We start from the raw sequence: 14,140 nt of genomic DNA on the forward strand, positions 1-14,140 counted from the left end.
ATGGGGGGGCGCGGAGCAGACGCCGGAAGTAGCGGAGGGACGGGTCCCCCCGAGGGGTACTCAGCGCAGGCCGCCTCCGCCAGAGCCGCGGCCAGAGCCAAGGCCCGAGGGGGTGGGCGTGGCGGCCGCCGAAACACGACCCCCTCGGTTCCCTCTCCTCGCGGAGCGGCGCCGCGTCGCTCGTCTCCATCTGCTGCCATGAGCGAGCGCCTCCGCCCCAGGTGAGTCCGCAGGGCACCCTCTTCCCCTCAGCCCCTCGCCGGGTGTTGTGTCCTGGGGTACACGGAGCCGAGGCGGGTGCGACGCGGGGACCGAGCGAGCCTGGGCCCTGCGAGTCTCCGTGTGGGTGTCTTGCCGTCCGGGCGGGGAGAGGGGAGGGATGCTCGGCTGACTGGGAACCTGATCCCTGCGGGCGCCGGAGCGGTGACTCCTCAGGGCCCGGGTCACCCCTCGACCCCATCTTTCTTCCCCCAGGCCCCCATCTTTCCCTGTTTGGAATGAAGTCCGGTCGGTCCCGGCGGAGAGAAGGGGGCCCCGAAGCTTCCCTGTCCTAAATTTAGGAGGGTGGGGGGATGGGAGGAATGGCCGATGTTCGAGAGGGGCCTCTCGGGCGCCTTTGAGGGGACGGCGGGGCGGGTAGCCGGTCTCCCCACGGTCGGGAAGAAGGACTGGGCTTAACTCCGCAGGACGGAAGGGTTAGGTCAGATCGAAGCCCTTGTGCCCTGCTGGGCCGTCGTGGACGCAGAATGGGCTAGGGCTGAAGTCATGACCTGTGGCTTCCCTCCTCGGCCGTAGCGTGAAGAGCAGGCAGAATTCTAAACGGTTTGGGTGCCGAGCCGTTTGACTCCGAAGGCGGGAGGTAGGGCTATATTGCGACGCACTTTTCCTCCGAGCCTTGAAGCCGGGGCTTAACTTAGAGGGTACTGAGGATTCTTTTCCTTTTTCTCATTTCTCACCTCTGTGAACAGGTTAGGGAGGGAAAAGTTGGGATTGTACCCCAGAATGGAGAAGATGGACTTTATTCGAAATTAGAAAAATCCCTCATCGTGGAGTTTGAACTGAAAACTATCGATATCACCAAGTCCCATCTTTCATTCTTCTGATCAGGAAGCAGATTTAGAAAGCTCAGTTGGTTTACCTGGGTCTTTCTAGGCCAATACTTTGGCCGTCTGATGCGAAGAACTAACTCATTTGAAAAGACCCTGATGCTGGGAAAGATTGAAGGCGGGAGGAGCAGGGGACAACACAGGATGAGATGGTTGAATGGCATCACCGACCTGATGGATATGAGTCTGAGTAAGCGCCGGGAATTGGTGATGGTCCGGGAGGCTTGAGAGAGCTGCAGTCCATGGGTTGGCAAAGGGTTGGGTACAACTGAGCGACTGAACTGAACTTCTAGGTTCACTGTTCTCTTCCTTTTTTTTTTTCCCCAAAATAATCTCAGTGAGGCTTAAGTGAATGAGACTGGGATTGCCTTGGTAAATTATGCTGTAGGTTTTTTTTGTCCCTCTATGTATTTAGTGATATTTGAATGTAATTGACAGTCTTTCCACGGGGACCTGACGCTAGAGCGTATTAATTCATAGGGTTGAGATTCTGGAAAGCATCTTGGAAGTTCTTTAGGGCAATAGTGAAAATCAAGAGTTCTCCAAACTTCTGCATATTGATTTGGGTCATGTAGTGAGAGGGCCATAAAACCTCTACTTGTATATGAAAGAAGAGTGGGCTGAATTTGAAATTAGGGGACCAGTGTATCAACTTGCTACTGAGATTAGTCACGGGATCCTTACGTACAGTAAGCCTGATATAACTGCCAGTTTTTTCCTTCCCACACCCAGTTTGTACTTCCAGCAGTCCCTCGGGATGTCTCACATATCTGAAAAAGTCTAAATATTTCTCAGAAAAACATTCCTTTTATCCAGTGCTGTACACAAATACCCTGGATGCGCTTATACTCCTAGCAGATTCCTTTTATTTCGTTCACACAGTCTCACAGGGTAACTTCTTTACTGTGAAAGAAGTCACGTGAGTTGGCAGTGCTTTCTCTGCTCCCATGTGTTGTGTAGTGCAGTGGATCAGATCCAGCTGTCTTAGCATCTTCAAGTCGGTTCAGATCTGTGGATCTGTTTCCTCAATTTTAAGAGGAGGCGTTGGTCTGTGATGGTGGATCTTCATACAGGAGGGGTGGGTATGGGTATGTGCGCCTGTGCTTGCTCAGTTGTGTCCGACTCTTTTCAACCCCATGGACTGTAGCTCAGCAGGCTCCTCTGTCTATGGAATGTCAGAGTGGGTTGCCATTTCCTTCTCCAGGGGATCTTCTCGACTCAGGGATCGAGCCCAGCCTCTTGCATCTTCTGCGTTGGTAGGCAGGTTTTTTACCAGCTGAGCCACCAGGGAAGCCCTGTGTGGGAGGGAGGTCCCTACTCCAATTAAAACATGCAGTGTCTCTTCCATAAATTGAAGGGTTTTTTTTTGGTAGGGTGAAATAGTTCTGTCATTTTTAAAATAAAGTTTGAAAACCACTAGTCTCTGTTTTCTAGGATTTCTTCTGTGCTCAGTCTCTAGGAGGGGACAGGAGGGTTGGAGAGAAGTGAAGTGATGAAAAGTGATGTATTTTGCCATCCTGAGAAGTAACAGATGCTAAGCAATAATCTGTAACTAAATGGCTAGGGAGAATGTAATTAGTTATAGGGTGACTGCTCAAATTATAACCTGGCCTATGGCATTAATGTTAAAAGTTACAATCTTACTGATTGTGTTGAACATGAAGCTATGGTTTTGTAAAATATTCATGATGTTGAAAGAAATGCTTCAAGGATGAATTCTGCAAAGAGCTTAGAAAAAGGAGAATGAAGAACATACAGGGCTCATTCTTAATCCAGAACCATCCGAAGGAGAGAACTCCCAAAAGGCCGGAGAGATCTTCTGGTACCTGAAGACATCAGCTAATTATGAAGCAGGGATATTTCATGTGACTTTCTCAGTTTAATTGAAATCTTCAAAACCAGCCCATCCTCTTGACGTTCATCGTCTTGTCACTAGAAAGATAGTAACCTTCTCTCCCATTATAAATGAGGAAATTGGAAAGTTGTAGTCAGGCCATGAGTTTGCTGGCTGTGACTCAGCTGCCCCGGCACAATCATCTGTTTGAACGCCGATAAAAGAGGAGTTGAGGGGCCGACGCCGTCATTCGAGGAGTTTCTCTTTGGGCGGAAGCTGGGTGTAGCGATTTCTTGATTCAACTAGCACATCCATGTAATGATTATTAAAGCCTGATATTTACCTAGTTTTTAGCCTCCAGTACATCAAGGTAAGATCTAATCCCCTGAGAGAAAGGTGAGGAGCAGATCTTATTTTGTAAACAGCCGAGTCTTAGGATGATGCTGTCCATTGGGTCACAAAGAGTCGAACACGCTGAACTGAACTGAGGCTTAGACCAGTGTAGTCCCCGCTGGTTGGCTAGTGCTTCCTCAGAAACATACCCCCATATTTATCATTCCAAGCCTAAACTGGGTCCATATCCATCGATTAATAACGTTAGATGCATTCACAAGTAAGAGAGAATTGAGCTTAGGGTGATAAATTTTTGCCGACGTCCAGACCTGATCAAAGCCCCTCTACTCACATAGAATGTGTAACTGTATTGAAAATACTGTGCGTTCAAATTCAGTATTTTCCACAAAGCTCTCTTACTCTCTAGATAGAGCAACTTGAACCCTGAAGAACTTTCATTATAACAGCTTATGCTGCTTTGTATAAATCAACCTTTCACCACCTCTGTCCAGTAGAATTTTCTGTAGCTCTTCTGCCCACGGTAAGTGTACTGAAGTGGGTTGCCATTTCCTCCTCCGATGGTCTTCTCGACCAAGGAATTGAACCCAAGTCTTCTGCGGCTCCTGCATTGCAGGTGGATTCTTTACTGCTGAGCCACCGGGGCAGCAAAGTTCCATGCAGTTTGACTTAAAAGTATACCTCCTTTAATAATTTCTATTTTCTGACTGGAGTTTTAGAAGTCCTACCAGCACTAGTTTTTGCATAGAAAACATACAAACTGTCTCCATCATACACCTCAGAGTACTTGACCGAGAAAGAGGTGTGATTTTTCTTTAAACCTGGACATTTAAAGCAACCGGTGCTGCAGTGTAACAGTAACAAGCTGGTGAAGTAACTTCTCTAACAATACCAGGTGGTGCAGCCAGCCATCAAGTTAATGTGTCCGAGAGCTGCCTTTGCAGTGATTGTCCAGAAAAGTAATTTGATGCCTTAGAGGGCAGAGAGCTTTTGTGTTAATGTGATAATTGGGGGAAAATCAGAGAGGAAAGAGAATGAAAGAATAGAGGCTGCCTCCAACCTCTAATGCTCTTCCTTTGTAGCACCGTTTTATAAGGATTTTAAGTGTAAATAGGCAAAGGCAGCCACTCCCGTCTTAGATGTTGCCACATGGACAGGAGTAAAATTAGGATAACTTGGAATGGTAATTTCAGGAAATGGAGGACGAGATCACCTTAATTAGGTAGAATTGGAGAGCTTAGTCATCAATGTCTTCCTGCGCTTGTTTATTCCCAGTAAGCATTTCAAATCGTCAGGCTTCTTTTTAGAAATTAGTTGTACTAATTTAAGCTCGACTTTCCTCCTGTTGTTTTACATTTTTGCTCTTCTAACTTTTTTGCCTGTTGGATTATCATATGACGATCTATCTCTCAGGCAAGAGGGCAGATTTAATATGTTTAAATTACAATTTGAAGTGTGCAGAAGACCAATTCTTTTCTCTTTGTGGCTTAATTCCAGGAAAAGGAGAAGGAATGGCAGTGAAGAAGACCACCATCTCCCCCCACAGACCAAAAGGAGCAGTAGAAATCCTGTCTTTCACGATTCTTGGGACACAGAGGTAGGAAGTGTGGTTGAGAGCACCTGCTGTTTTCACTGCTTGAGCCACTTCTGGGTAATGAAAATTATTCTTTGAGTAGAGAGAAGTGATCTGACTTGATTGCAATGTTTCTAACCTTTTTTTTTCTTTCTTCTGAGTCATGGCTGTTTTGAGGATGCTACCCATCTTCTCCACAGCAAAACAGCCTGTGTTTGCATGTAGTAATACATACACATGCCCAGAATTTGTATGTTATGGGTTTTATGGACCTCTGAAAGCCCATCTTTGAACCCTTGTTGGTATTTCAGAAGCCACAACTTCTTTTATTTTTTAAAGTTTTTTTAAAAAAATATATGGACCATTTTAAAAGTCTTTATTGAATTTGTTGCCATATTGTTCCTGTTTTATGATTTGTTTTTTTTGGCCTTGAGGCATATGGGATCTTAGCTCCCAACCAGGGATGGAATCCGCTCTCCCTGCATTAGAAGGCAAAGTCCCAACCACTGGTCGGGGGATGAGCCTCTGAACTGAGGTTTCCTGGGTGCTTCTGTGTCCCTCCTGTGCACTTGAATGCCTGGTCTGCAGTGGGGCAGGGAAGCTGACCAGAAGCTGCTATTATTAATAAATGACGCACCTGAAGCTTTGACCCTCAACAGTTGTCGGCCTAAGAGAGAAACTCCTCACTGCAAAGGCCCCGAAGCCCCAGCCTTGTCACTTAAAGCGGAACTCCGTGCCCCCCAGGTCTCGCAGAACCAGGATACTTTTCACTTTAGGTCTTGATGGTAGGATTTGATCTATATTCGGCCTTTAGCAGAAATCCAAAGTAACTCCCTCAAGGAGGGAAAAAGTCAGTAACTGTCAGGTAGGTAATCTTCATTCAAGAGCAGCTGATGCACCCCAGAGCAGACTTGATCCTTCTACATGGAGACTGAGTTTTCCGTAGATTTTATCCCCCCTTTTAAATCCTCGTATCATTTCCCCCCCCCCCCCTTTAGAGTAGTAGGAAAGTGTTGAGCTTTAGGTTAACGTAATAACTAGGGAATTTTACAGATGGAAAAAAACCAAAGATTAAAGGCTGCCATGAACATCTAACGATAAGAATTGAGTTTCCATGATTCTTTTGAGTTAAGACTTCATTAAAAGAGTGTGTGATGATTGCTTTCATGGTACCAGTGTAAACATCTCTTTACTTGTGCCTGTATGTCAGACCTGCCGTTTGATGTTTGCATTAGTTCAGAGGTACAGTAGATCTTTTTATTTATTTTTTGTATTGATCTTTTTTCCCCTGTGTCTACAGTTTTAATGCTTGAGAGCAGGAGTGTAAATGGTCATTTTTAAAAAAAAATCAAGCATTTCTGATCTCTTATTTTGAATACTACTCCCTAGTGTTAGGTTTGGTTGTATCTTGGTTGCTGTTTGTAGAGAATGACCTTCACTCCCTTTCTGGTGCCATGCATTGGTCTCACAGAAGAAGTTGGTGTATTGTTGTTCAGCCTGTGGGTTCATGTGTGTTGTTCTTACTTGTCCAGAGAAATTCAGCAGTTAAACCACTCTGTAGTTACTGGTTGGAAGCGTGGACTGGATTGCCCAGGTAATAATTAACAGTCAGCACAGGTACTTTTTACCTGTCGTGGTAACCTGAACTTGCTGGTAGGCCCTTAAGTTTCGTCACATTTACTGGCATCTGGTGCTGTTGAGTAATGTGGCCGAGCAAACCCAGGGAGTGCTGGAGCAGCAAATGGCAGGGGGAGATACCTTTAAAATGGAAAGTTAAGTCCTGAATAATTAAATCTGCCACTGGAGTAGATCATTATGTTTATAGCGTAGGAATAGCCAGTTTAGGGACCTTTGGGTGCTCGTTGACAATTGTGTACAAAGGGGAATATAATGATAAGTCATTACTAGTGGATTCTTAATTTTACTAATTTGCATAATGAAGTCTATTATTAGTGAAAATGGTATCTTTTAATTCTAAGCTAGGGCCAACAAGGTATATTTCTTTAAAACACTTAAGAGAAACATTTCCTGTGTCTTTCTTGAAATACTTAAGTTTAGAATTTTTTTCTTGTAACATGAACAACTTTCATTTGGTTAATTTCCAAAATTCACCGTTTTCTCCTAAATGTAATAATATTGCCAGGTACTGGGAAATAAGGCATGAGGTGTTGGAATTATTTTGAACTGTGCCACGAGTTAAGTCATGCTTATCTGTAAAATGGAGATGGTATGGGCCTCTTTTTTCCTTGATTCTAGGAAGCTGAAGAATGTGAACCGACTTGCCAGATTAGTTACGTAAAGAGAAATTCTGAATCTACTTGTACATTTTCTTCCTGTCACTTTGGTGGGTGTTATGATCTCTACTTTTTAGATGGAAAAATTGGGCGACAGAAAATAAAGTCACTTGCCCAGAGATACATAGCTAGTACGAGGCAGGTCAGTGAGCCCCAGAATGTGAGCTACCCACAGTGTGAGCATCTCCCAGAAGACAGATCAGAAGGTCTGAGGGACTTTGCTAAATATGCTCAGTGCTGCTAGGCCCTGGACTTCTCTTGAATCATGGGAACAGAGAAGAATATTTTTCCCCCAGTTAATGCTCTGAAACTATATTACCTCAAAAGCAAGTTTAGTAAAGAAATTGGGGTTTGGTATTCTTTTCAACTTTGATCAGTCTTTGCCTGGAAGACGTTGAATGTTTACTCCAGTGGCTTAGATTTAATGACTTGGGAGCTTTAGGGTAGGGTTTTGAAAATTGAGATATAATTTACAGGTATAGGAATAAAAAAGTTTTTTGAAAGCCATTCTAGATGATTCCTGGTAGTTCAGGTCTAAAGCAGGTTCTGTTTTCTGTCTGGTGAGTAAGTGAAGTGATTGGTTACTTTGCGTCTTCCTGTTGAGTCCTTTCCAAAGGTAGCCCTATTCCCTGACCTCACACAGTGACTGGATGGGTAAAAACTAGCTGAATTTAATTGAGTTAGGCTGACCTTTTCTTAGGTTGGCCGTCTTGGTTTGAATTGTAGCTTTGGTTATAGGAATGATGCTCTTTATTTTCAGCTTGAACATCTTTCTTTTAAAAAACGACACTGGACACTTCCACTGAATCTGGCCTCTGGTGTGTGGGTAAATGCCTTACAAGAAGTACTGCTACCTGAGTGAATGAAAGCTGTACTGTTTTTAAATACAAAGACTCCAACTTAAAAAAAAAACAAACTTTATTTCACTGTGCCAGGCAGGACTTAGCTGTGGCATGCAGACTGTTAGTTGCGGTGTGTGGGATCCAGTTCTCTGGCCAGGGATCGAACCAGGGCCCTCTGCACTGGGAGCACAGACTCTTAGCCACTGGACTGGCAGAGAAGTCTCACCACCGCCCCCCCCCCCCCCTTTTTTTTTTTTTTAATACTTTTAACTTACCAAGCCTGAGCTTTTAAAGATTTTTTGGATCATTATAAAATCACAGCAGGTAGAGAACGAGAAGATGTGGAAATAAAGCAGAGGTGGCTTAACTGGAACAGCCTCTGTCTTGTTCTTGTGTCTACTAGAAGGGAAATCTTTGATGTCATATCCCTGGAACCCCGAGGGTGTTTTATTAGGAGTGCAGAGGCATGGCAAAAACAGTAGAACCAGAGGGATCTGTGCATCGTTAAAACTAGGATGCCATAAGTCCATTTGTCTTAACTTATAAGAATTAGCAGAATGTTAGGTGATTTTTTTTTTTTTTTAATTTATATGACCCTGGGAATATTTAGCATAGCTTTGTAAGAGGGTATTTTAAGACTTTGTTTTTGCTCATTCTCATCGTTAACCTGTCTAGGGTAGTAGGGCCAGCCTGAGACAAAACTGTTTTGGCAGACTCGGGGTGTGGCATCAAGGTTGTGTACTGAAAACCCTGTAGCAGGGGACTTCGTTGGTGGCTCAGGGGTAAAGAATCTACCTGCCACTGGGGGAGATGCAGGTTCGGTCCCTGACCTGGGAGGATCCCACTTGCCATGGAGCGGCTGAGTTCGTGCAGCCCCAACTCTTGAGCCTGTGCTCTGGAGCCCAGGAGCTGCAGCTGCGCAGGCCACATGCCCTAGAGCCTGCGCTCTGCAAATAGAGGAGCCCCCGGAAGGAGATGCCCTCGAGCTGGAACTGGACAGCAGACCTGCTCGCCGCAACTCGAGAAAAGCCTGTGCAGCAGTGAAGACCCAGCACAGCCAAAAGAAACATAAATAAATTTAAGAAACTATTTAAAAAACAGCCCTGTAGCAAAGTAACTGAAATTATTAGGTTGCTGCAAAAGTAATTGCAGTTTTGCAACATTGAAATTTGCCACTTGATATTGAAATACAGGGCTTCCTAGGTGGTGCAAGTGGTAAAGAACCCACTTGCCAGTGCAGAAGATGTAAGAGACTCCAGATTCTATCTCCGGGTAAGAAAGTGGGCATGGCAGCCCATTCCAATATTCTTGCCTGGAGAATCCCATCAACAGAGGAGCCTGGCGGGCTACAGTCAGTAGGGTCACAAAGAGTTGGATACAACTGAAGTGGCGTAGCACACATACACATGGGAATACATTCTAGATAAATGAGGTTATGTTATACGTCATTTTAATGTGCTTTTGTGGGTTTTATCTTTTTTAATATGACTTATTACTTGCTGTTGGTATTTATTTTAGGCAATAGAAATGATGTTAGATAAAAAGCAAATTCTAGTAATTTCCTTATTTGAGTTCAAAATGGTTTGTAAAACAGTGGAGATAACTCACAACATTAGCAGAGCATTTGGCCCAGGAACTGTAACAAACGTACAGTGCGGTGGTGGTTCAAGGAGTTTTGGAAAGGAAACGAGAGCCTGAAGATGAGGAGCCTGAAGATGATGGCCGGCTGTGGGAAATCGACAGTGGTCAGCTGAGACCATCATAAAAGCTGATCCTCTTACAGCTACACGGGAAGTTGCCGAAGAACTCACTGTTGACCATTCTACGGTCATTTGGCATCTGCAGCAAATCGGAAAGGTGAAAAAGCTCGGTAAGTGGGTGTCTCATGAGCTGACTGGAAATGAAAAAAATCGTAGTTTTGAAGTGTCATCATCTCACATCCTGTGCATCAACAATGGACCATTTCTCAATTGGATTGTGACGTGTGATGAAAAGTGGATTTTATATGACAACTGGTGACAACCAGCTTAGTGGTTAGACTGAGAAGAAGCTCCAAAACACTTTCCAAAACCAGTCTTGCATCAGAAAAGGTCATGGTTACTGTTTGTGGTCTGCTACTGATCTGATCCACTACAGCTTTCTGAATCCCAGCGAAAACATTATGTCTGAGAAGTATGCTCAGCAAATCGATGAGATGCACCAAAAACTGCAACGCCTGCACCTGGCATTGGTCAACAGAGAAGGCCCAGTTCTCCACGACAGCACCTGATCACATGCCAGGCAACCAGTGCTTCACACGTTGCCTCACATGCTGTGTTCACCTGACCTCTTGCCAACCAACTCCCACTTCTTCAAGTGTCTTGACAACCTTTTGCAGGGAAAACTCTTCCACAACCAGCAGGAGGCAGAAAATGCTTTCCAGGAGCTCATCAAATCCCGAAGCAGGGATATTTATGCAACAGAAATAAACAAACCGATTTCTCATTGGGGAAGATGTGTTGATTGAAATGGTTCCTATTTTGTCTAATAAAGGTATGTTTGAGCCTAGTTATACTGCGGTGTTGGAGAAGATGCTTGAGAGTCCCCTGGACTGCAAGGAGATCCAGCCAGTCCCTCCTAAAGGAGATCAGTCCCGGGTGTTCATTGGAGGGACTGATGCTAAAGCTGAAACTCCAATACTTTGGCCACCTCATGCGAAGAGCTGACTCATTGGAAAAGACCCTGATGCTGGGAGGGATTGGGGGGCAGGAGGAGAAGGGGACGACAGAGGATGAGATGGTTGGATGGCATCACCGACTCGATGGACATGAGTTTGAGTGAACTCCGGGAGTTGGTGATGGACAGGGAGGCCTGGCATGCTGTGATTCATGGGGTCGCAGAGTCAGACACGACTGAGCGACTGAACTGAACTGACTGATACTGATGTAAAATTCACGGTCCGAAACCATAATTACATTTGCATTGACCCAGTAACTTTTTAAAAGACCCATTCAAAATGGAGGAACACTCAAAAGTTTTAGAAGTGTTAATCACTCAGTTGTGTCCGATTCTTTTTGACCCCCTGGACTGGGGCCCACCAGGCTCCTCTGTCCGTCGAATTTCCCAGGCAAGAATGCTGGAGTGCGTTGCTGTTTCCTTCTCCGGGGGATCTTTTCAACCCATGGATCAAACCTGGGTCTCCCACATTGCAGGCAGATTCTTTTATCATCTAAGCCACCAGGGAAGGCTCACTGTTCAAGTTCTTGAAATATTTGTGATAGCTTGCATTAGCTCCGAGCACGGATAGCTACCCAAGCAGGTTCATCTTGAACCTGACTGTTGTCTCATTGAGTAATGAGGATACATACATGTTTTTAGGCAGAAACTTCAAACAGATGGTGTGGTCCAACTCTCTCTTGTAAGGATATGCAGTTACTTATGGACACAGACAAAGTGACCCCTGTATTTTCTTCCCATGCATATTTAGGAAGTAGTTTTAATTGGCCTACTGAACTTACTTGGAGTCTTATGGGCCCACTGGCATTAGCAGACCTGGCACTCTCTCAAGTCGTTGGGCACTCTGGGGGCACCGTTTCAAGTTAGAAGCCGTGATGGACTTGGCTGGGAGCACCTCGTGCACGTAACTCGCATTCTGCAGTGGCCTTAGGGTGAACTTTCATTCTCACTCCAGGGATGGAGTGTGTAATACAATCAGCAAGATTTTTTTTTTTTTCTTTTCAGGCTCATGTAAATTAAAAGCACCACTGAACCTGGAGATGGATGTGAGGGGAAGCCGGGGCTTGAAGGAAAATAAAATACGATGGTGCTCTGCTTTTCTAATTAAGAGAAAGCATACAGCTCTAGGTAACAAATGTGCACGTGTATTCCGGCGCTCGCTCTATGACGCAGAGACTCACTAATTAACAGTCCCGCCTGGGGGACTTTCTAAAGGTTATTAGTAGAAAGAGTCCTGAGAGTTATTTTGTTCCTACCATGGGTTTAAATGGGCTCTCTCTTAAACTGACTTCACACTGTGGGAAAGTAAAATTCAGGGCAGCCTAGCTGAGCACCAGGCTCTCTTTACTAACCCTCTGCTGTATCATTGGAGCCGCGTGAACTAAGACAAGGAGCTTCGGCTTCTCTGTTCCCTGCTCCACGATTTAGACCTGTTCTTTCTGCCAGAAACAGTGCGTGTCCCTCTGCGTTCTCTCAGGCTTTTGAGTGCTTTTTTCTGATGCTTTTCCCTTCCTGGCCCTCCAGACAATCCGATCCAGAAAAGCTCCACCAAGTGGGGGAAATGCAATTTTTTTTCTTGTCTCAGGTTTTCAGTTTTATGAGACAAAACGATTGATTTCTGCATGTGTCTTAAGGCTTTGCTAGAGACTTAGAATTTCGTTTTACACCTTCAGGGTTAAAAGGAGATAATGGTTTTTCCTTTATCCCATAAAGTTAAGACCTATTAGAGTAACTTTTCAGACTTTCTGAAGTGGTCCCATAGAAATGCTTCATTTTGTGACCTGTACATACCGAATATACTCGTGCATCGTTGAGAGGAAGCCTCACGGAACCAGTACCCTGATCATGTGGCACTGTTTTATATTATGCCGGTTGCTGCTGGCCCATCTGTGGATGGTGACATATTCCCTGAAGCCCCCGTCCCCCAAGTGCCAAGACTGGTCTGAGAAGGCAGCAAGTAGGAATGAGTGCACTCTGAGGGATTTGTTTTCACCTTTAATGACAGCATGTATGGAAGGTTTTATGTGTATTTAAATGACATACAAAGTGCATCTACCTGGATTCCTAGGCTCTCAGTAGGTTCTCTTAGTCTAAAAGCACCATCAGTCTGCTGTCGGTCTGCTAATGATTCAGCTGGAATAGTTCAGAGGTTCTTAAGCTGTTAGATTAAATGAGATGAAGCGGTCTTCCTAAAATCTCACTGACAGTGTCGTCGTATTACTTTAAGTCTCAGTCTTAGAGTTAGGAAAAAATTGAAGACCTTACTCTCTTTTGAAGTAGCACTCTTTAGTTCTTTGAATGACTGCATTTTGTCCTTAAAAGAAGTATTTTTTTGTAGAAGCTATAGAAAATAAAGATTTTTTAAAAGTAGGTCTAAATGCTATTTTGGCGTGTCTGTCCTTCCAGAATATTTTTGGTGTCCTTATGTGTATACATAAGCACTTTGAAAACCAGCAGACTTACTGTACATCATTCTGAAGCCTATAAAGACGGTGTTAAAGATCTTTCTTCTTCAGCATGTGTATGTCTCCGCCGTCAGTTAGCCAGCTGCGTAGTTGCGTCGTTGTGGATCAGTTCTTGGGTTGCATTCTGTGCTTGTCGCTTCGCAGTTTAATCAGTCGCTTCTAGTTTTAGACAGTTAGGTTGTCTGCATTTTTAACTATCATAGACAAGGCCACTCTAGAAATTTTAAGACATGTCTTTAAAACTGAGCTACAGGTACTTAGACTAGAAGTTGAAGGTCTCTGTCTCCTTCTTTCCCCTTTTTAACAGCATTTGTACAGCCGTCTTTTCTGTTTATCTGAGAGAACTGCATTTTCTCAGAGTAGTGTCACCTTTGCTGTTATCCTTGCTTTAATTTTCAGACAGTGGTTGTAATGAGAAATGGCAAAGAAAAGCAAAGAGGAGGCAAAATGCTCTTGGTGGTGGGTTTCTTCCCTAGTGGAGTGGCCTGCTTGTCACCTGGCATGCTAAGCTGGGTATGCCGGTGGCAGTTCTAGCTGATTCTACTCTAGGTCAGGGGAGACTTTTCATGGAACACTGTTTTTCTGTTTGAATTGGCTTTGACTTCTTAGGTCTTCAGGTAAATGTACAGTAATTGCTGCTGCTGTTATAAGTAACTGCAAATGATTTGGTGGACCGTGATATTTCTTGATTTAAGAATGGATGTTTGTGACCATGGCTTTCTTTGCCATTTCAGTTTATATACATATTGTTAGGTGTAATTTTTTATCAGAAAATAAATAGAACTAGCTTTTTAAAAATCATGTTTAAAGTATCTGGAAGCATATATGTGTTTATTTTTATAATGAAAACACTGCAAACAGTTGTAGGAAATGGTAGAAAAAAATCACCAATTAGAATTCCTCCATCTAACAGAACTATTGTGATGTGTTTCTTTCCGGTCTTTTTCCTCATCTGTGGGT

General features: G+C 44.2%; 1 protein-coding gene across 2 annotated transcripts in view; it reads left to right on the forward strand.

Moving 5' to 3' along the window:
* The window catches only part of VCF1 (VCP nuclear cofactor family member 1), a 16,987-nt gene continuing 2,847 nt past the window's right edge, over positions 1-14,140 (forward strand). Inside the window, exons 1-3 of one of the 2 annotated variants that reach the window (XM_068976119.1) lie at positions 1-221; positions 4,789-4,888; positions 13,580-13,639. In XM_068976119.1, coding sequence (XP_068832220.1) covers positions 1-221; positions 4,789-4,888; positions 13,580-13,639 — 381 coding nt within the window. The remainder of the gene's footprint in view (positions 222-4,788; positions 4,889-13,579; positions 13,640-14,140) is intronic. The other variant, XM_068976120.1, reaches the window with a different exon arrangement.

Source organism: Capricornis sumatraensis, chromosome 8 (assembly GCF_032405125.1).
Source record: "Capricornis sumatraensis isolate serow.1 chromosome 8, serow.2, whole genome shotgun sequence".
Classification (NCBI taxonomy): domain Eukaryota; kingdom Metazoa; phylum Chordata; class Mammalia; order Artiodactyla; family Bovidae; genus Capricornis; species Capricornis sumatraensis.